Here is a 22,142-nt window from a genome sequence, read left to right on the forward strand (position 1 = left end):
TCTCAGTAGCCTGTATAAGTGTGTGTGTGTGTGTGTGTGTGTGTATAGCATTCAGTGTTTCTCAATGTTTCTCTCACGCCTCCTCTGTATGCTAGCCCAACACTGCTGGTAAAACAAGTCTAGAGTTCTTTTCCCATGCTGTATGATCCAAGGGTGAGGGGTGAGTTGTTTCCCTTAGTCTGAATTGAGATACCTCATGGGTTCGACTCCCCATAGTCAAGACAACACAACACAACGCAGGCTTCATCCAATCTCACAATTCCCACAGACAGAGATGAGTATCCAGCAAAGCATTCCCAGAGAAGATACCTTATTTTCATGTTTCTCTATCTCTGCGCCAGTGAAGTGTGTGTGTGTTTGAATAACGCAACCTAACACTTGCACTCTCACACTTAAAACATCGTACAACACTATCAGCACATGGACAAAAACATACACACTCATATGCACATGGCCATTATTTTCCCTCTGAAATGAAGTTCATACACACAAGTACATAATCAGAAGTGTGTACACACAGAAAACAGAACAATGGTCGAGAGGGAGAGAATCCTAAACTGCTAATATAGACACAGAGTAATCAAGTTGTATCATTATACAGTCAAAAACACTCCTTCTCAGCATGGCCAACAGACTGAGTATTCCAGTCTTTACGGTTATGACTCTGTCACAGTGAGTACTCCAGTCTTTACAGTTCTGACTCTATTGCAAGGAGGAATATCTAATACCTAAAAATATCTGAGAGGGATATAAAGAGGAGAATTACTACTTTGAAGGGTGTGTGTGAGTGTGAGTGAGTGTGTGTGTGGCCATGTGTGTCAGTACTTTCATGCATGGCTGGAGCAGGACAAAAATTATCTCGGTATAAAACTCAGCGGAGGTGTGAGTTTCTAACACTCATTAACCTCTCCGTAACCTTACCTACATTAAACATCCTAAAATACCTCCAAGCCTGAGACTGCTGGTCAGTGGTTATAAGATGTGATCACATTTTACATAAAGTCTCTTTATGTAATAACAACTAATATATTCAAGAGGTCAGAGTTCAGACTACAAATATATGTGTGTGTGTGTGTGTGTGTGTGTGTGTGTTATCCCGATCATCCCAGCGTTGCTTTAGTCCTGAACAGCAGTGTAGTGTCACTATTCTAGGAGACAGGGTTACTCAGGGGCTGTATGTGGTGCAGAGGTCAGTGCGTTACACTTACAGTCAGATGTGTTCCCTCAAGGCAAACCAGCGGTCAGTCTGACCTTATCACCCCCCACACACACACATACACACATACACACACACGCACGCACACGTCTGCACCCACGCACGCACGCACAACGACATCACCCAAGTTCCATCAGAAACACACGTTCTCACAGTCATATACTTCCCGAAAAGTCTCAAGTGAAAAGAAAGGAGAGCAAAGGCACGACCACGTGTCTGCAGACAGTAATATGATCGGGTCAGACACACATAAAGCTTAATGTGAAGGAATGCAGGAAGCCACCGTGACTGAGTGAAGGACAGAGACACTGAAACCAAAGTACAGTGGCTGCGTACACGGGGAGAGTCACCTCATCCACCCTTCACATTGACTTTTTCAGTCCCCAATACTACTGATAATAAAGACAAGAAAACCACCTCAAATTTGTGTCTCAGTATGGGAGATTTTTGCTGTGATGTTGATGTTGATATTGATATTGATATTGATGCTGATACTAATATTGATATTGATGTTTATGATGATGATGATATTAAACCACAGATGAGAAAATAATTGTCCAAATTTATCTTTAAATGAATGATTGAATTACATTTAAAATCTTCATCCCCACCATGTTCTCACCTTAAAACAACTCTCTGTATGGGGCTTGCTGTAATTGCTTAAGAAACACAATACCAAAAGAAAAAAAAACACAAACCTCTCCTTAATGTCATTCACTCAAAACACACCTGACACGCTAAACAAATGCATAAACAATAAAGTTCAGTTCAAAACGCAAAGTGTGAAATCACTGACTGGCAAACAAGTGATTCCGTTCACCAGACTCTTTCTGTCCCACGCAAAGAGGACATTTTGACAACTTCAGTCACTGTTTAGACCAAAAACAGAGGTGCTAACAGGGCAGTGAGTCTGTGAATACAGGTCTCAGTATGGTATTTCACATGAGGGGGAGGGGGGGGGGCCTTAGGCACATCTCTGCATTCCTCATTTGTCATTCACACACCTTGTGTGGAGGTTACACATCCCCATCTCCTGTGTGTCAGCGGACACACATGTATCTGCATTGCCAGCCCCGCCTAGCAGAACAGATGCATCCAAAAGTATTCAGAAAAAGTGCTAAGAGGGTCTTCGACAGACGAGTGCGTGATCTGCACTCTCCCTCACTCTCCCTTTGAGAGTGTCTGTGTTGTCTATGTTACACACTCTGAGTCACATGCCCATGTCTGCTTTTCTGTTAGTCACTATGATAAAAAATTTTCATTGTCAGATCTCACATATCACTGACCCCATTGTAACCCTCACAGACACCTGCACACATCTGTAAAAGAGACGATAAGATCATCAAACTAGATAAAAGTATCGTTTTTTGGTTTGACGGAACACTGTCGCAGGTCAAATGTGGCAGTAAGGATCTATCAACTGCTTCTAGACTGCCAGCTTATATCTTTATCAAATCAGTGACACTCCTGTTCTCATAGCTGAAGAGATAATATACATGACACAATCGTTTTTATCATTCAAATGAATCATTACTTGCCCTGATTAACTTTAGCCTACGTAGTGCTGAACGTTTTGATATTTAGCTTGGTGTTTACTTTTTCTCACTGAGGAAGACAATGGACAGCCCTACAGTGGAAATCTTTAGTGTAACATCTTGGGTGTTCCCAGCAATGAGAGACAAACCTGTTTCTTCCGGTTCAGCTTCAACAGTTTTAAAGATCAGAATGAATTGTAAAATTCTAAGGTGACTTGATAAAAGTGTGACCTTCCTTTGAAGGTGGCATTAACGACACAAATTATTCGCACCAAGCCACCAACGGGTGGCTTTTGAGGTCCTGGCTGCCGTCTCTCTTGTTAAAGAGCAGATGGTTAATACGTTGGAGATCCATCAAGTTTGACAGGACGTGTGTCGTTTAGAATAAACAAATTTACATAACCTCAGATCAAATCCGAACGCTGGCATGTGTTTTCCCCATGCTATGTCACCTCTCCCTTTTGTTTTCAAACAAAACCTAACTTAAGGAGTAACTCAGAAGTACAAACTCCAACAAGACAAATTCCAGGTCCCTTTTCTCAAGTACACAAATAGTCCGATTATTCACATGTAGCCTACGGCTTATAGCAATTGCTTTGGTGTAGTTTAATAGCCTATGTCCTGTCACTGGACACTTCATATCAGATAACCACAATAACAAATCCAACAAGGTATTGATAAAAATGAAAAGATCAGCAAACGTACGTATTTTGACTTTCTTGGGATCGCACTTGCGGACAACATTCTGTAGAGTCTCCAGCCGTCCCTGGATCCGTGATGATCTGTCCCATATCAATCCAGCCTGGGTCTCAATTCCAAGGAATATGTCGCTGGCATGGCGTGATAAATCAGACAACTGACGGAGTATACTAGTTAATGTATGGCAACAAACTTCTTCCAACGATGAAAACAAAACCGGCTTTTTAATTCTGTGTCCGTCCACAGTTATGTATCCACTTTCCTCGCCTACAGACTTGCCATCTCGATTTCTTAGCCTGCACACGCGTCTCGGCTCTACAGTCCTATCGGGAAAAGGCATTTTTAACCAACACTAGACAAACGCGAGTTCCACTTAAAATTCCATTGACTGTTTATTTGAAAATCAAAATGCTCTTATTGTTGTTGTTTTGAATGCAATGCCTAATAAAGAAGCCTCGTAAACTGAAGATCCCGCCATATTTTTCAAAAGATGCAGAATTGGGTTCAATCCGTTCCGTTCGCTGAAGTTGGTGAGTATCCGAGAACAGGACTCGCTTGGGAACCTTGCGTAGAGGAAAAGAGAGGAGTTGGAGGAAAATACGGACACGCTCAACCACCTGTAGCATCTGGAACTGGAGTGTTTGAGAGGAAAGGCAAGTTACCTGCCTTTGCTCTGGGCTAGCGAGGAAATCCGGAGTGGATTACAGGATTGCAGGATTATCCTATGTTATTTTAAGGACTACTTCCGTAGACGACCGATAATATATCCTCATTTTACTGCAAACCACAACTGCTTGGGTATTAAAACAAATTTAAAATACAAGAGGAACAAGACTTAAAAAAAACAAAAACAAAACGACAGAACAGAGACATTTTTGACATTTTGTTTTGTTTTTGTTTGTTTTTGTTTTACATTTTATGCCTTTTCCAGTTGAATTTATAAACCTTATACATGTATAACTGTTTTTCACCAAGCTTACAGAATTGTTTGACAGTTTAGCGTCATGTGTACAGTATGGCATCATACATACATATATACATATAGACAGACATACATACATAAATAATACAGACAGCTGGAAAGAGGCCTCCGAGCTGGTTCTTGCACCCTTGTCATAGTGGTCTGAAATGTTGAGCTGCATTCCAAAGATACGTCCCGCCAAAGAAAGAACAACACGGACAGGAGCGAAGACAGCTAAAGAATGAACCCTGAAAGCTACCCAGCTGACACCGTCGCTCAGTCTCCTAGGGCCTTATCATTTGGACTCACACCGCCAAAGAAGCCGAGCCTCCACTCGTAAGGCTGAAGGATTACCCATTCATACGTTTGTTCTGTTTTATTTATAACCATGCAGTTTCAAAGGCGTCTCAGCCGTCTGTGCAAGTTAGAAGCAGATCCTAGGACCAAGACCAGTTCACTCCACTGATATGCTATGTAGCTGTTTTTTTCGTATTTAGACGTCAGCGCAGTAGCTGGAGCCTTTTCCAGTGCCTGGTCTTGGGTCTTAAGAGCGTAGGACCACTAAGCCCTGAAAAATCCATCAACCATTCCCCTAATTTGAATCATTCAGTCATTATTTGCTCGTTGTAAAACTCATGATTATTTAATTATGATGTGTTTAATATCAGGAACAACTACAAAAAAGACAGTTAATTCATATCATCCAGTTACTACCAAATCCATTGTGTTTTAAATAAATTGCGCTTGTTCTGAGCAAACAAGTTAGCTCCTGAAAACTGACTTTGAGAACCACTGACAGAGGCTAGAAAAATCACATGTAACATGAGAGCTTATCCGTTTGCATTTGTTTATATGTGATTAATGTGTGAGTGAATGTGATAAACTCTCTTTTTTTCTTGAGAAATACAGGCCACTGATAGCAGATTTGCTGACTATGGATTTTGGAATGGGTGGGGTACTGATATGTCACATTTCCTGCTGCCGTTTTTTCGTCAGCTCTGTTGACATTCTGTTTGAATACGGAAAGTATGACTGGAAGGATGAGTAGGCCCTGTCGCTTCCTTTTATATCTTTTCCTGAACCAAAACATGGCTCTCGGAGGAAAACGAAGAGAGGGCACAATGCAGTAGAATGTGGCAACCGTCAGTCACGCTTGGAAAAAAAAATAGAATTTCGTTTACAGCGAAAAGATGATTACGCAATGCTGTTACTGGTATCATTGCTCACAGTTAGTCACGACTTCGGTTAAAAAACGTAGATTAAATACCTTGTATAACAACAGGTTAAAAAGCAGACATGTATCAGAATACGAGGCAGTTGGCGCATACAGAAGTACATAGATCACAGCGTAGTAATCAAGGATTAACGATTTCGACTGCCATTCACCTCACAGAAATCGATGACCAACCATCGTTACAAACTGCAGCCAAGTGTTTTGACATATTTGGTTACGTAGCGTGAAGCCCTTCAATCGACTATTCGAACCCCGCTCGGTGACTTGTTACACCGTGTTGGCCTAAAATATCACGTTCAGTGAGGGGCGTAGAAAATAGATTTGGTAAATATAATACACGATATAAAAAGAGACAAGTCACGGATAACACATGAACATAAGTTTAATTTGAGATTAAATATATGTTCAATGAGACTCATTCCTCAAGGTGGTGATCAAACAGCTGAAAGCAATACAAAAAAAGACCACACGGCGTCAGTAAGGACTGGATATTTACATCAGTTCGCATTCCCGCAATTTCATTCTGAGAAACAAACAAACAAACAAAAAATACAATTAATGCCATTCACCACAGTCAAACTTGTTTTATTGCCCAACCCTTACTTTCATATGAAGCCCCTTTTTACGTTACACTTCACAAAGATCTTATCTGCAAACAGAAAACAGAGATGTAAAAATTTTGTCTGATATTACACATTTGTAGACGGGACAACGGGTGAATTTTCACTAGCTTTGGGGCTGGTTTAGAGTAGCCGCCAGTCCCAATACAACTATATGGTTTTGTATTCCACCGCAGTGAGCTGCTCAAAGTCAAATGAATTTCTTTCTCTGTACAAAGTAAAACAGCAGTTTAATGCAGATGCTCTGGACGTGTTCTTGACATCGCAACCCACATTTCAACAGTCATACTAACAGACTACGTCACCAGTCAAACCTTCATCAGACAAGCAACTGACTGATAACTGCCAGTGTGCGTGCGTGCGTTCTGTGTGTGTGCATGCGTGCCTGCGTATCTGACATTTTTAAAAACTGTAAAATAAATATAGATAAGCATCCAGTCCTTGAATTCACAGCAGTGCTCATATTTTAGATGATGTTTCGAAGCTGCGTAAGTACAATAAATACTAAAACTGAACGTTAACAAAGAACTTAAAGACGCAAACGTGCCGTTTTAACGATTTTCCTCTGCACAGTCGAGATTACTTCTGACAAGGAACAGTGATGCGGCAGGGCAAACCACGGTTGTATCTCAGCATGGCATTTTAGGAACAACATGCAAAATGAGATGTAACAGAGTCATGTACAAAATAGAACATAAAAAATAATTTTACTTGAAAAGAATGCCTTAAGCTAAGAAAAAAAAAATCAATACTGCCAAATGTCTGATTAGTGACAAACTCAAAACAGAAATTTGACAATGAGAACAGTGTCTACTGTCAAAACAGAGATTATAGCAACACAAAGATGCAAAAGTTGGAGCAATAAGACAGAGAGACACACAAACATACACACACACATACAAAAAAAAAAAGACACACAAGCACGCACATGCATGCATGCACACATACACACATGTGTATACATGAAAGCCCACGCATGAGTGGTACACACCCACAAACGCACGCACACGTGCACACCCACCCACACACACCTACTCTACCAGGGAGATTAATAAATATTTATTCAACGCTTTTACATCAGTTTGCATGTTTTAACCAAAATGTTGCAAAGATCTTTTTCTGTCTCAGTCATATGTGAATATGTCACACTTACAGCCCCCACCCCCCTCATTTCTTTACACCAGTAGGACAGTAACGTCAATCCAGCGTTTCCCAGAAGTTCTTTGGATGCAATATGCTGCAGCTGCTCATCTGTGCTGCTTACTAATTGGTGGTGGACTTGAGTACAGATGACCTCTATTGGCTGATTCACTCGGTGGTGACCCAGAAAGAGAGTTTCCTCTAGGAGCAAAGGCATGTTAGTGTTTCCCCAAAGAAGCCTAATGATTCTCTGCATGTGGACAAACTGTGCCTCTCTGGATGGATTACAAGCTGTGGACTAAAAGTCAGTCATACAGAGTACAGAGGACAGTTAAATTAACAAGCACAAATACCCTAGAGCACGATTACGTCGTTTAGAGTGCAAAACAGAGGCAACAAAGTACACAACAGAGTCCTTCCCCTCCTTCAAGATTCAAACAGCGTGAGAAACACGTCAGTAAGGTTCTCACCGGAACACACACACACACACACACACACACTCACGCACTCGCACACACTAACAGAAGTCCTTGCTATTTCCAGTCTCTTTGTTGCCCCCTGGTGGTATGTCTCAACATAGCATATTGTCCTCTCTTCTCCTAACCTCATTTCTCCCCACTCTCCCTCACACATACACACACTCTCAATCTCTCTCACACACACACATACACAGACGTGCGTCTCCTTAGTCCTCCTCCCTGGTTTATCTGGTGTAGTAGACTCTGTAGTAGACACTCTTGGACCTCCAAAGGGAATAGGAGTTGTCGAATTTCAGGAGGTAGATCCCACGGCCAGGGTACTGGTGACTCCCAGCATACACCTCCTCGTGACAGTCTCTCCGGTATACCGGCACAATCTCATCAACCTGCGGCTTTCCTGCCTCCTTCTTGGCTTTCTCCTCCTCACTTTGAGGTTCTCCTACAGGAGAGAGCAAATGTGTTAAAATCACCTGTGGCTTACAACAGAAAGACAGACAGATTTCCTCCATCACTATTCCCTTATACTGCTGCAGACAGACAGATTTCCTCCATCACTATTCCCTCATACTGCTGCAGACAGACAGATTTCCTCCATCACTATTCCCTCATATTGCTGCAGACAGACAGATTTCCTCCATCACTATTCCCTCATACTGCTGCAGAGAGACAGATTTCCTCCATCACTATTCCCTCATACTGCTGCAGAGAGACAGATTTCCTCCATCACTATTCCCTCATACTGCTGCAGAGAGACAGATTTACTTCAGCATGACTCCTTATACAGAAAGACAGATTTAATCAATGCTGTCAAACAGACAGACAGACAGATGGCATTACTCTATCACTACTCCTCATCAGAAACAGAGAGACAGATGTGCCTCATCACCACTCCTCACAGACAATGACAGACTGAATCTATCACTACTCCTCATCTGAAACAGAGAGACAGATGTGCCTCATCACCACTCCTCACAGACAATGACAGACTGAGTCTATCACTACTCCTCCCTAGACTGTGCATTTAAGACCGGCTCAGGGATCAGTGTGCTATGTCTATGGTTTTATCAATTTTCTGTCATGTCTTTCTGTATCTTCAACAAACATTTCTTGTCATATCTAGCGGCTTTATGTGGGTCCATAAATGTAAACATGGTTCAGTACCAGGATCTACATTTCAGCAGATTAAAGACTTTGTGGTAATTTCCCTCGCCTCCACCCCCAAAACGAAAGAAAATTTACAATACATAGTCGCGGCACATACAAACAGAAGGAATCTCTATTCCAGATGCTATCTGCGGCTCTCACTCCAGACTAATAAACTTTCCATTCCGGCAAACGCTAAGCAATATTTAAACAACTGTTTAACTGTCTGTTATGGACACTGTGACACACACACACCACACACACACACACACACACACAGAAAACCCCTTTACAGGGTTCTCACCTTCCTCATCCTCGTCTTCATCGCTAGATTCGCTGACGTGCACGCTCACGGAGGCGTTGGTGGTGTCGGACCATTCGAAGAAGACCCCAAAGCCGATGTCGTAGTGATCGGTGGCAAACTCCCAGAACAGGTAGGAGCCCTCCTCATGAGTGGGCACTCTGACCGTGACCACCTCCCCCCTGCCGACCGTGATAACGGAGTCCACGTCCTGACGGATTTTCTCCTTAAAGTCCTTTATCTGCGGACGGGTCCACATGGAGGGAGCAGCAATCACTGGTGGAGAGTCTGAGAGAGACAGAGAGAGAGAGAGAGACAGACAGACAGACAGAGAGAGACACAGAGATAGAGAGAGACAGAGGCAGACACAGAATGACATTTCACACTCCTTTATTAGCACATTGTTATTGCCGTATTCATTGGTACGTCTTGTGTGGTGTTAAAATTCAGCTAACATTAAATCATGATGGGTTAAAAAAGTGACTGATGGTTAAGAGAATTGACTAAAATTTGCATCTTTGTTGTCAGGTTATTAAGCAAGAGAGCGGGGAGAGACGGGGGGTGGGGGGGGGGTGTATTCACGTTGATTCTGGCGGTTATTAAAGAGATGTACGCAACAGATGCAGGCTGTACCTGTGGGGCCGTTCTCAGTAACCTCCTCTGCAGTTTCCAGGTCTGCCTGTAAATCTTTCTCCATGCTGTCTGTGGAAGACTCAGCCTGTCCGTTCACTGTAGGCAGCTCCTCTGCAGGTCCACCAGGGGGTGCCGTAGCCTCACTGGCCTCCAGAGTAGACAACACTATCGCATCCTCCTGCTGTTTTTGCAGGGCTGCCTGTGGAGAGTAATATGGAGTAGAGCAGACAGGAAAATCGGGATTAGATGTAGGGGTTGATTGTTTCCGCTTTCTTTAAATGATGAAGGTTGAGATTGGGGATGGGGGGGGGATGGAAATTAGATCTGGGTTGTTTTTTCAGGAAATACCCTTTTAAAAAGGTGCTTTTAAAAAGAATTTTCAACAAGTTTATTTTTTTAAATCTTTTTTTTTATTCAGAAAAACACAACTGAAGTCCTCCAGCCACATGGATTTTTTTTTCTCTTGCTGTCTTGTATTTCAACTATGTGGGTGAGTCATTAAGCAATTCACACACACACACACATACACACGGACACACCTGCTTTCCAAGGTTAAAGTAAGCCTCTAATTATGACTAGTATGTGAAAGACAGCTGGATTCACAGCCTGAGAACCACACCTAAATAACCCCTGAATTACCCTCTCTGACACAGCACTGTCTAACAAAAGAACTGACCCTAGATCAGCGATCGGTGGAGGAGTGGCTTTAGCACAGAACAATATAGGGCTATTCCCTGTGTGGATTTAACAAATGTTCATGTTTTTTCTCCCCATCACAAAGACGCTTCCTTTGGCTGAAGGTGAACTGGCACAAACGGACAATTATATCTAAAACAAAACCTGTGGGACTTGTTCACTGTAACTCTTCAAAAAATATATTTTTGCAACTTAAAAAAAAAGGATAAACTTAAACAACAAAGTAGAAATGAATGAAAACTGCAGCCTTTAATAATTGACATACACCTCCAACCTAGCCCAAAATCAAACACCACTGAATCAAACAAATCATGGCTTCTTTAGAGCTCTGATGAGCTGAATCACCAGTACCTGAAGTTTGGGGGCTGAATCGAATAGGGTCGGCATAAAAGCCTTTATGTGCTGCAGTTCTGAAGGAAGGAGATTATTTTCGCCTTAGGTGTATAATGAAAGATCTGTCCACACGTAGATAACATCATTAATTAAAAAAAAAAAAAAACGTTCAAGCAGGGAGAGATAACTGTGCATCTGGTGACGAACGCAAGTCACCGTGGGAGACTTCTTTTATTTTCATAGAATATCATTTTTGATCACTTTTTTTATTTTATTCATTATTTTTTTAACAACAGGGGAGTTGTCTCAGAAGATAACACACTTCACTGAGCTATGTCTATAAAACATTAGCAAACCCTCTTGGTCCTTTCGCAGATACATCCTGGGCTGTGATATAAATGTTATGATTCCCTTGATTCTGCGAGTGTTTGGGCTCTTACCTGTTGCTGTGCCAGCTGGACCTGGTAGAGCTGCTGCATGTACTGTTGGTAGTGCTGTTCCTGCAGCTGTCGGATCAGAACCAGCTGCTGTTCGGGGCTGTCTGGGTACTGCTGAGCCGCGTACTGCTGAAACTGCACAGCCGTCTGCGCATTCAGAGCAGCCATGATCTGCTGTCTGCAACATAAAGACAGAGAGAGAGTGAGCGAGTTCATGCAGTGAAGATCTTGGCTGCTAGTGTGTGTGTGTGTGTGTGTGTGTGTGTGTGTGTGTGTGTGTGAGTGTGTGTGAGTGTGTGTGTGAGAGAGAGAGGAGTTTTTAAGAGGTTATGAGTGGTGTGAACCTTTTGCACTGCCATAAAACTGTTACTCGTGTTACGCGGGAGGTGTGAGTATAAGAGATCACGTGAGTGTGGTTGAAACATTAAAATACGTTTCTAAATCTATCACCAATTCAAACCCGACACACGACAGGCCAACGGGGGTGAGGTCAACCTCGCTCAGCGTCTCGAACTCTCAATCCAGAGAACAGCCCGGAACAAGCTCTTCTACGTGCTTTACATAACTCACTTCTGCTGTTCCACACGCAGTCTCTCTGCCTCCACCTGCCTCCTCTCCTCCTCTTCTCTCTTCAGCCTCTCCTCTTCCTCGCGCCTGCGCCTCTCCTCCTCCTGTCTCTGTCGTTCCCGTTCCTCTTCCTCCCTGCGCCTCTGCTCCTCTTCCTCCCTCCTGGGGGGGGGGAGAAAAGTCAGCCACGCATGAGCCGCATTTAGGCCTATCAAACTGATTATATCTGTATAACACTCCTTGAAACAGATATGTAAAGATGTTTTCCAGACAGCCCGTTAGCATTCCAAAGGTGACAGAAACAAACAAACAAATAAATAAAAAAAATACTTTAAGTTCATTCCGCTTAGTGTACAGAAGTCCCTGAGGGCCCAGGGGAAAAAAAAGAAGAAGAAAATAAATAAATAAATAACTCTAGCAACGGGGCTAAACCAGGATTCACAGTGATCTTAACAGAGTGCCGATACAGCTCTTTTCCCGGGCGACATTTACCACCATGTTCTCAAGACTAAGCTTGAGCTTTCAATCAAGTACAACATGATTGTGATGCTTGGTCTGTCTGTGCTAACAGAAACCTATAGTAAACCAGGCATAAATACCCCGTTGGGGCTAAAGATGTTCCCTGGCTAACACCCACCAGTGTAAAAAGAACTCTTGAGGCATGAAAGCTATGCCACATGACTTACAGTCACATGCATGCAACACACACTCGCCGACTGCAAATGTTCATCATGACATGCTCAAAATATGACAAACAGCCTCATAGATAGTGGTCAAATTACAGTTATAAACCACAAGCCGTATGGTTGTAGATCTGTTGTTTGACAGTTCTTAGTTCCTATCACACAAAATCAATATATGTCTGGAGCGACAAGCAATAGGCAAACAATGCCATGCAAATGTATGGGAAACTATCACATGAAAAGAAGATATAGGCTGCTCAGTGAGCATGTCCAGGTTAAAACTGAATACAAAGTCAATTTATGGATCTGCCTGCCAGGCAATATTTAGGAACTGAATTTAGGAACTGAACCAGTGAGGAGTACCGAAGCATTTTCATTAAAAAAAAAAAAAAAAGTTATAGTCAGCTAAATATAAAGTAATTTTGGATATGTTCTGTCATCACAAAAGGCTTTTGCAGGGATCATGCGTATGACCATAAATAAATAAACAGTGAGAATGAAGTAACGAATTAATTAACAATTCATTTTTTTCATTCTTATTCATAATATAACACATTTATGTCCCAAATTTCAGTTCCTCACCTCTTTCTCTCCTGCTCTTCCTTTTCAATTCTGTGTGACGTAACAAACGGTGCAAATAAATTACAGCATTTATTCAACAGCTTCACAAACTCCAACATGGCCTCTTCTTTCCCCATGTTCCCCAAAGACGCCCATTCTTTCCTGAAAAGGTGAGGGACAGACACCCAAGGACAACTTAAATGCCTTAAAATCAGTCATGGCAAAGGAGTCTTGTAACTTTATTTTGTACAATCCATGTTTGTGTCCATTTTATATTAGCAGTCATATTACCCCTTAACTACAACTACTGACTCTTTTCAAACATATCCGGCATAAGACCATGTTGTCCCTTACATTGACGTAAGAGTTAGAGAGGTTAGGGGGTAGCATGAGGGCAATCGAAGGCAATCTCCATTACAAACCACTTAACTGAATAGATTCATCTATTTTTAAATAGATTATTTCAGCAGATTTAGATTCATTGATTTTTAATCAATCACTAATGCACAGTTCTTGAATAAAACGCTAAAGAAAAACACATCAAACTTTAACATGAAGAAACACATGGAGGGGGAAAAAAAACGTAAATAATTCAGAGGAAAAATAGCCAAGGACGGGTAATAATAATAATAAAACAGATTTACAGACATAATTATAGCCTAGCTCAATTATACATACAACTGCTATGGCACACAGACATGAGGTGATCTAATGGGAGAAGTTAATAAAAACCCCTTTTTTCTTTTCAAAAAATATGGCCTTTTTGAGGATCTCCTACTCTCTGTATACTAGATATTTAACATGGATTTAAAAAAGTTCAATCTTTCTAGTCAAGGGTAGGGAGGTCACATTTATGGTAACTTGTCTGACTGACGCTCTTCTCCAGAGCACCTGCTCTCCGTCAGGTGGCACACGTGAAGGAACCTTAGGATTACGTATTGTACTCAAGGGGCACATTGTCAGAGAGCATAGAGCAGCCATGCCCAAGAAATCAAACCCACAACCCACCGGTCACTGGGTTGTTTCCATCATGACCACACCTCTGTCTCCTTACAGAAAAGTACACTGAACTTAAAACACAAGCTCCGCGTGTTTAATTCACAGGTAAAAATCATACGAACTCACCTCTGTAGACACACACAGACACACACATACACACCTCATCTGTCTGTCTGTCTGTCTTACCTGCGATCATTCCCCAGTACATCAAAGAAGCCCACCTCAGGAGAGGCATCAGGGTTGTAGGGTCCCTGTGACACCTGCTTATGGAGGGCCACCAATCGCAGCTTCTCCTCGTATGTGGGGTGAAATGCTTTGCCATCTTTCTCTGTGGACAAACAAACAAACAAACAAACAAACAAATATACATACACTTCTTCAGTCGTGCTTTCTTGAGACAAAAAATACAGTGATTAAAAGGTTACCAGAAAGGTAAATGAGTGCTTCTCCTTTTTGATGTCATCATAAGGGTAAATGAATACACCCACATGATGTAAGCGATGAAAACAGACTACTTTCTCTCATAACAGCCAGAGTGCATTATCACAGTCATGCGTTTCCAACCTTTCTCTGAGACCTTTCTTTAAAAGTAAGTTGGTAGATATTTTACTAGAAAAATCTCCTATGGGCTTCTTTTTAAGACGTTTTTATATCATATCGTTATCTCTTGGTTAGTTAAAATTAATCTGAGGTGGATTTCCATTCAATGTAATAGCTTTTAGCTGACGCTGACATATTCTACATTAAGTTGCTCATTTTGCAAACCAACAAAGGTTTACTGTCTCAACTGCATTTCCAGCGTCTTGGTTTAACCCCCTAAATGGACAGCACCGCCACAGAGTTCCAGTTAACGAGAAAACTCTTTTCACTGGGGCCATTCTACAATGCAAATAGTACTGCCACCAGCATGTCCAATACTGAATTTGACAGCTGAAATGTCACCAGTGCTTTCTTCTGTTTCCACTAATGAACCTATTCCTTTAACGGTGGTTTAGCAGAGAAACCCAAGTTGTGTGACGTCGAGCTGGCGATGATATCTCCCTAGCTCCTCGGTTTATCAATGGGGCGCTTTCTGCGCGGAAGTGTAAATCTGTGCGTGCAGTTACAGTTCTGTCAAAACTCAGTCATGGGTGTGCATGTGTGACATCTATCAATTAACGTCACCCAGGCTCACGGCTTTCATTATTAACCCAAAATGAACGACATGATCTTGGAAGACTAACACGTAACCACAGCTATGTGATTTAGGTCCGGAAACGGAGAGCTACTGCGACTCGGAACCAGTATGAAACTCTTATGAGTAGTAATGGTAATTTTGGTCATACCATACTATTGACTTTTTGATTGTGAAATAATATGGTTAGCTTATTAGCTAGGTGAGCTAATGTGAAGACAGACTTGACTTAAGGAAAACAATCTATTGCTACGAAATCATCGGTAAACGGCCAAGACCTATAAAGCCAAGCACACATATCGTATTGGCTTATTCAAAATTAAGCAAGGTACGACAATACCTTTAAAGAATTTCAGTGCCAGCCCGTAGAGCTCCAGTAAAGGGAAGCCCCATTTCCTTTCTCCCTCCTCCCCATCCTCCTCTCCGGCGAGGTCCCCCTCCTGGCTCCCCTGCCCCTCCGATTGGGTCACGAGTGGTCCGACCTGCTCCTGCTCGTCCTCAGGGTCCGGGCTGAGAGTCAAGCCGTCTATGGAAACTTCGAGCCGGCTGGATGTGCCACTGTTGAGGTCGCCGCTCTGAACCTCAGTCGCCATCATGTAGCAGAATGTCAGCTGAAGCAGCCACGTACCAACTTCCTCTCTGTTCTGACGACATTTCCGTCTAGCAACTCATACGCAAGTAAATAATGACGTAGCGCCAGCTCTGGCGATTTTACTGAAAAAGTTCTTGTTGTAAATAAAGACCCATTCTGATTTTTTATTGTTAATTTTAACATTTTTTAATAGGGGACATTGCCTTATATTAAATATTCTTAAAAAAAATTCATTGCACTGTAATTATTGTATATGCAATACACATGCAATGAACATGAAGTGTTTTTCTCTGCCCAAGATCATGTCAGGCCATACTATACCCACTGCAAACCTGCATTTGAGGCCATGCATTATCATGGATATCATTTACAGACTGTATGTACAAAATTTTATAGCCTTGAATGTCTCAACATAACTGACTGTAAACATATATTAAAGAAAAAAGTAAGTGCATGGTTCTATTAAGGCCTGTTTTTAAATAATACATTTTTTCTGATTCATGTTTGCGGTATAGCTCTCAGCACTGTGTAGTTTAAATCACACACTGATGTGAGGCAACATGGCATTTTCTTGCAGCTAACACTTTCTAAATGATTTAGTGAAGTGATATTTTAACAAGTTTAACAGTTAAAGACATCATAGCAGTGTATTCAGGTGTGGTTCTGAGCGTGTTTTAGCCAGTCGGTTCTCAGGACCAGAGCTGTACACTTTCTAATAAGAAATAAAATGTTTTAATTCTGAGAAATGTAGTATTGATCACCCTTTGAGTGATACAGAAGAACCAAATTTTAATGAGTTTATCTCAGCATGGTGCTGGAGCAGCAAACCTCCAACTGTTCTGCCAAACGCTAATATAGAAAGTATTTTTGTCATGTCTTATCTTTTTTGTTGCTGTTGTTGTTGTTGTTTTAGTTGATTTGTTGGTTTTTTGAGAAGGTGAATTAAAGAAGAAAAAACATGGAAATGAGAAATGGAAAGAAAGAGGAAAGAAAAAAAGAATATAAATATGCATATTCACATATGCATACATGTGTATGCATCGAAATATACACATGCACATATACTCATACATATCTTTATACAAACACAATAACCATAAAACAAAAACAAAAGGAGACAATGGCAAAAAGCAGTAGGCTTTACAAACAAATGTCGTCTGTTTTATTGTCCTTGGTCTAAAGTTTGAAATAAGTTTTTTTTTTTTCCCCTAAGTTTGGTCTATACCTCCTCTATCTATTTTAATACCTGCATGCCAAATATATTATTTTGTGAAAGATCAAAGATATTTTAGAGAAAACGAATATTAGAAATATTCTTTTCCTTCATCTTAATCAGCAAGAAACAAACAACACAAAAAATACCGCATATAGGAAGATCCATATCAGTCTATTTGTTAGTCACATTAACTTCAAGAAATAATCAAAGGGAATCAAATTCAAATCAAATTGAAGGGAAATCGAATGGTTATTCCATCATTCAGCTTCTTCTAAATATTAGGCACTAGAGGGCAGCAACAAAATTCCGATATAGTTTCGGTAAACATGGAGATATAGATGCGTCCTTTGGACTGAGGAAGCAGATGGGAAGTTCATGGTCTAGGGAGGTCCATGGGTTTCCAAATGATACAGGCATTTTCGACTTTTGGAAAAGTTTTCCAAAGAACTTTTGTCACCGCAAAAATGAATCCTCGTTCTCCTGCCCAGTTGCGCTTGCTTCCTAGTTCAAGCTGTTTTTTTGACGAGCCGGTTCAAGTAAAAGTGAACGGTTTATCTCCACAGCAAAAGGTAGAGTTGAGATGCAAAGTCACAGACGACAAAGGTGTCGTCTATAACTCTTCAGGAACGTACCTGGCAGACCACAACGGGGAGGTGGACGTGAGCAGCCAGCCGTCCCTGGCTGGCAGCTTTACTGGTATTGAACCAATGGGCTTGTTTTGGTCCTTGAAGCCTGACCAGCAGCACAGTAAATTAACGAAGAGGGACGTTGTGAGCCCGATACAGTTTCTTTTTGAGGTGGTCAGTGGTCACGGAGAGGTCCTTGCACAAGAAATCAACACCAGGCGGTTTATGGCTGACGGTGTTCGAAGGATACAAGTAAAAGACGGCAGGATACGTGGATGTCTGTTCTTGCCACCTGGTTGGTTGCAAAGCCCGAATACCTGAGTCGCACCTCATTTCGGTGTTATATACTCTTTGTTACAAGGTCACTCTTGTACAACGAGACCACATGTATTCGTGAAATTTGGTTCTCATTTGATGTATTTCATACGTAGTAGTCCATAACCAACAGACGTAGAACCAAAATGAAAAGTACACTTATTTATTGTAAACGCTCTAATCGACTGATTTATAAGTCACAGTGAACAGTCAAAACGTGGGTAGAGATGATTAAATAGTTATGTTAATTCATATTTGAGCCATATAAACATTTAAAACTTAATACAAACCCACGATCACACTTCGATCATCGCATTTTTGGTTTTTCAGGTCCTGGTCCGTTTCCTACAGTTATAGATATATATACTTTGGGCGGCGGCATATCAGAGGTACGAGCATCGTTACTGGCAAACAAAGGTTATGTTGTTTTGGCCCTGGCTTACTATGGCTACCAGGATTTGCCCAAAGCAGTGAGCAAACTGGACCTGGAGTACTTTGAAGAGGCTGTGACATTCTTGCAGAAGTTGCCTGAGGTAATGATTGATTATACTGTGTATAAAATAATTACTCTGTACTTTAAATAAATCTGCCGCATTAACCTTTATCTAATGTTTCATAACTGTAGATCATTCGCTTTGTTTCTTGTATGTATTTGAGAAGATTAGAAACTCAATTTTCATACTTTTGTTTTGGACGTGGGGGGCTACAGGTGAAAGGTCCTGGAATTGGAGTTTTGTCTATTTCAAAGAGTGGAGAACTGTCACTGGCGATGGCATCTTTCCTGTCAGGCATTTCAGCTGTAGCTTGTATTAACTCCTGTAGTGCCAATGTGCTATTTCCCCTCCATTATAAAGACATGGTCATCCCTCCCCTTCCGTTCGACCTTAAAAAAACCTTCATTACGGAGTCTGGTATTTTAGACGTCAGAGACACGCTGGCAGACGCAGCAGCTGAAGAAAATCTTGCCTGTGTGATTCCGGTCGAGCGAACCAACTGTAACATCTTGTTTCTGGTGTCAGAAGACGACAGGAATTGGAACAGTCTCTATCATGCTCAGCTGGCCACCAAGCGACTGAGGGATCATGGGAAAGCTAATTACGAGATAATCACGTACCCCAAAGCAGGTCACTTCCTAGAGGTTCCTTATATGCCGCACTGCCCCTCAGGATTCCATGGTGCCGTGGGGAAAGTAGTGAATTTTGGGGGTGACCTCAAAACTCACGCAGAGGCCCAGATAGATGCTTGGAAGAAGATCCAGGAGTTCTTCAAGAAAAACCTGGACTGTGTCAGTGACGGTTATCGATCCATGCTTTAACACGCACATTCATACAGTCGGCCCTCCATATCCGCGGATCGAAAATGTTCAGGGAAGAAAAATCCAGAAGGTTCCAAGTAGCAAAACTTGAATTCGCCATGCGCCGAGCACTACGGTGAATTCGCTTGAATGAAGCGATATGTAGACATACCTGCTGCCTCCCGTCATTTCACAGAAACTCAGTCTCTCTCCAGCACTCGTTGTTTGAGCATTGTTCGCCTCAGGTCCCGTTGGTTCACTTCTTGTGTTTAAAAAAAAATAATTTTTTTCTCTGTTTACAGTTATGTTTTCTGTATGTACTTGTATCTTAAATACTCTGTGTTTTTAATCAGTGGATTTCTCCTTCAGGTAATTAAACGAAAGCAATCTGTAAGTGTTGAAAGAAAGAAAATATTACGTTGTTGCTGACGTGTACTAGCCTATGTAGTTAGGCTACGATGGTTGCGTCTGTGGTGAACATGTACGTACTTTATTTTCTTGTCATCATTCCCAACACAATACATAACAGCTACCTCCATAGCGCTTACGTTGTCTTAGGTATTATAAGTAATCTAGAGATGATTTAAAGCGTATGGGAGCATGTGCGTAGGCCGACTGTATTCACATTTACCCGTTTAGCAGACGCTGTTATCTAAATGGGCTTCCAAGACACACACACTACTAATAGTTTTATCTTTTGCCAACTCTAGGTGTTTACAAGTTTATCAGTTGTTTACTGAGAAATATGACATAACGGTGGGTTCTGAGGTTCAGTAGAATGACTCTACCTCTAATTAAATTCATCCAGGTTTAATGAAGTTCATCCACGTCTTTCATTAACATGCGTACATTGTAATGAGTTATGAACAGGAATGGACAGTGCCTTAATTTTTATAATTATTCAGAGACCTGGTGACAATGTAGTGGCCTTTTTACAGAGGAATTCTGGTACTTTCAATGAGACAGTTAACCTTATTGTTTACTATGAAAAATATTTATTTGTTTCAGGAGTCCACATGTGTCAGTGCATAGAGTATATTCAACTTATGTACTGAGATTACTTTATGTTGTTGATTGCATGCATGATTGCATGCAGTAAATAAATATATATCATATCTGATGAATGGTATTAACAGTACTCGTATAGAGTAAGTGATCAATCTGCAGATTATTATGATGATCTGTTTTAATAAAACGAACTTGTAAAAACTTAATGCTTTCCTGTTTCAGTAGTTCACACACATTCACATCTTTTTTTAACTTTATTAAATAAAAAAACTGAAGGAAGATGAAAATCTAGTCTGTCAGCTGTTGTGTTTACCAATGGCCTTCTGTTTCACTGTGGTCTATTAATGAAGTAAGACAGGTAAATGAATATGTAAAATGTAGGACTGCCCCCTCGTCCACCAAACTGTTGTTAGTCCATGAGAAGAGTCTTAGTTGACGAAGTTTTCATTGGCCGGTTCACAGGAAAAAAAACAAAAAAGGAAAAAACAACTCAAACTCCATTCGGATACAACGAAGTATTAGGGCCACATTGAGGGAAAAAGAATCTGACATTCCGAGAATAAGGTCGTAATATTATGAGAATAAATGCGTAATTTTACAAGGAAAGAAGTCGTAATTTCAGACTACTTGTCATTTAGAGGGGAAATATCAGACAAGCAGCCAGCCGCCTGCGTTAAAATGATGAGCGTGGAGCATCTTGTGAAGTTATACTTTAGTATAGGTTTCACAAATAACGAAATAATCTTTTGGCACATCAGCACCGCATGATCATATAGGACTGTTGGTTGCTGGTAATTTTCTAAAAATTGTTGATTTTTTCTCGAAACATACGATCTTATTCTCATATTATTTTTCTCGTAACATTACGACTTTATTCTCGTAATAGTACGACTTTTTTCTTGCAATATTATGACTTCATTCTCATTAAATTACGACTTTATTCTTGTAATACCATGACGTTTTTCACAGTTAAGACTTTATTCCCCTAATATTACGACCTCCCCCTCAATGTCGCCCTAATACTCCGTCGTAATTCGGTAGCTGTGCCTTGTAGTTCAAAAGTTTGGGTTTCGCAGGAAATCATTCAAAGTGTAGGATCATTTCGAGCGTGTAAAGGAGGACCTCAGGAAGGTCACATACTAACTCTGCATGCAAAGATTAGCCTGTCACTCGTCGACCTCAAACATGACTTATCACCTGAAGCATGTAAATTTACCAGGTTATAGCCTAACGTTATTATTCCATTATGCTAAATAATTAATTGCCTAATTATACGGCTGCCTGCGAGAACCCATCATATGTTGCTGCCACTCAGATACTTCAATCCCTATACATTACCATGGTGTATACAATTTTTAAGAAAACAAACGAGATATTGTCCAGCCTTTGTGTACATAAGGTAGTTACGAAGAAGTGTACATAAGGTAGTTAGGCTTCGTGACTTCGTGTTTTAAAGGTTCATTCTTACAGTTATGTATTTCTCTGTAATGTAGCACAGTGTTAACAATGTTACTTATAACATTCTCAGTCCTTGAACTCAAAACATTTTCTTCTGATGCCCCCAATATATATATATATATATATAAATAATTAAATTAATATTATAAACGTGCGACTAGTCGACTAATGGCTTGAACTAATTACTACTAGTCGACTAGGAAAATCTCTGGTCGGGGGCAG

General features: G+C 41.1%; 3 protein-coding genes across 4 annotated transcripts in view; 1 reads left to right on the top strand and 2 right to left on the bottom strand.

Annotated features, from left to right (window-relative positions):
- The window catches only part of nhsl1b (NHS-like 1b), an 85,155-nt gene extending 81,365 nt beyond the window's left edge, over positions 1-3,790 (bottom strand). The window contains exons 1-2 of the mRNA XM_030772542.1: positions 3,722-3,790; positions 3,457-3,670 (exon numbers count right to left, since the gene is read on the bottom strand). Coding sequence (XP_030628402.1) covers positions 3,457-3,670; positions 3,722-3,790 — 283 coding nt within the window. The remainder of the gene's footprint in view (positions 1-3,456; positions 3,671-3,721) is intronic.
- Positions 3,791-6,030: 2,240 nt separating this feature from the next.
- acbd3 (acyl-Coenzyme A binding domain containing 3) lies at positions 6,031-16,016 on the bottom strand. Of its 2 annotated transcripts, none has more exons than XM_030771364.1 (8): positions 15,752-16,016; positions 14,424-14,565; positions 13,260-13,400; positions 11,998-12,156; positions 11,431-11,605; positions 9,962-10,160; positions 9,332-9,616; positions 6,031-8,320 (listed from the first exon to the last, which is right to left on the bottom strand). In XM_030771364.1, exons 1-8 carry the CDS (start codon positions 16,005-16,007, stop codon positions 8,109-8,111), a joined length of 1,569 nt encoding a protein of 522 aa, XP_030627224.1. In that variant the 5' UTR covers positions 16,008-16,016; the 3' UTR covers positions 6,031-8,108. The 2 variants fall into 2 exon arrangements, with proteins under 2 accessions (XP_030627224.1, XP_030627223.1); XM_030771363.1 differs by having other exon boundaries at positions 6,031-8,323.
- A 1,592-nt stretch (positions 16,017-17,608) lies between these two features.
- Positions 17,609-20,623, top strand: LOC115809441 (acyl-coenzyme A thioesterase 1). Its single transcript, XM_030771106.1, has 3 exons — positions 17,609-18,140; positions 18,491-18,693; positions 18,870-20,623. The coding sequence occupies exons 1-3, from the start codon at positions 17,612-17,614 to the stop codon at positions 19,473-19,475; spliced, it is 1,338 nt and encodes a 445-aa protein (XP_030626966.1). The 5' UTR covers positions 17,609-17,611; the 3' UTR covers positions 19,476-20,623.
- Positions 20,624-22,142: the final 1,519 nt, after the last annotated feature.

Source organism: Chanos chanos, chromosome 4 (assembly GCF_902362185.1).
Source record: "Chanos chanos chromosome 4, fChaCha1.1, whole genome shotgun sequence".
NCBI lineage: Eukaryota > Metazoa > Chordata > Actinopteri > Gonorynchiformes > Chanidae > Chanos > Chanos chanos.

Excerpts from the sequence above, each read along its gene's own strand:
- acbd3 (XM_030771363.1), bottom strand. The coding sequence starts at position 16,007 with ATGATGGCGACTGAGGTTCAGAGCGGCGACCTCAACAGTGGCACATCC. Across the intron at positions 14,566-15,751 it reads GGCACTGAAATTCTTTAAAG|AGAAAGATGGCAAAGCATTT; the intron begins GTATTGTCGTAC and ends GTTTGTCCACAG. Across the intron at positions 13,401-14,423 it reads GTACTGGGGAATGATCGCAG|GAAAGAATGGGCGTCTTTGG; the intron begins GTAAGACAGACA and ends TCACCTTTTCAG.
- LOC115809441 (XM_030771106.1), top strand. The coding sequence starts at position 17,612 with ATGGGTTTCCAAATGATACAGGCATTTTCGACTTTTGGAAAAGTTTTC. Across the intron at positions 18,141-18,490 it reads ATGTCTGTTCTTGCCACCTG|GTCCTGGTCCGTTTCCTACA; the intron begins GTTGGTTGCAAA and ends TTGGTTTTTCAG. Across the intron at positions 18,694-18,869 it reads TCTTGCAGAAGTTGCCTGAG|GTGAAAGGTCCTGGAATTGG; the intron begins GTAATGATTGAT and ends GGGGGGCTACAG.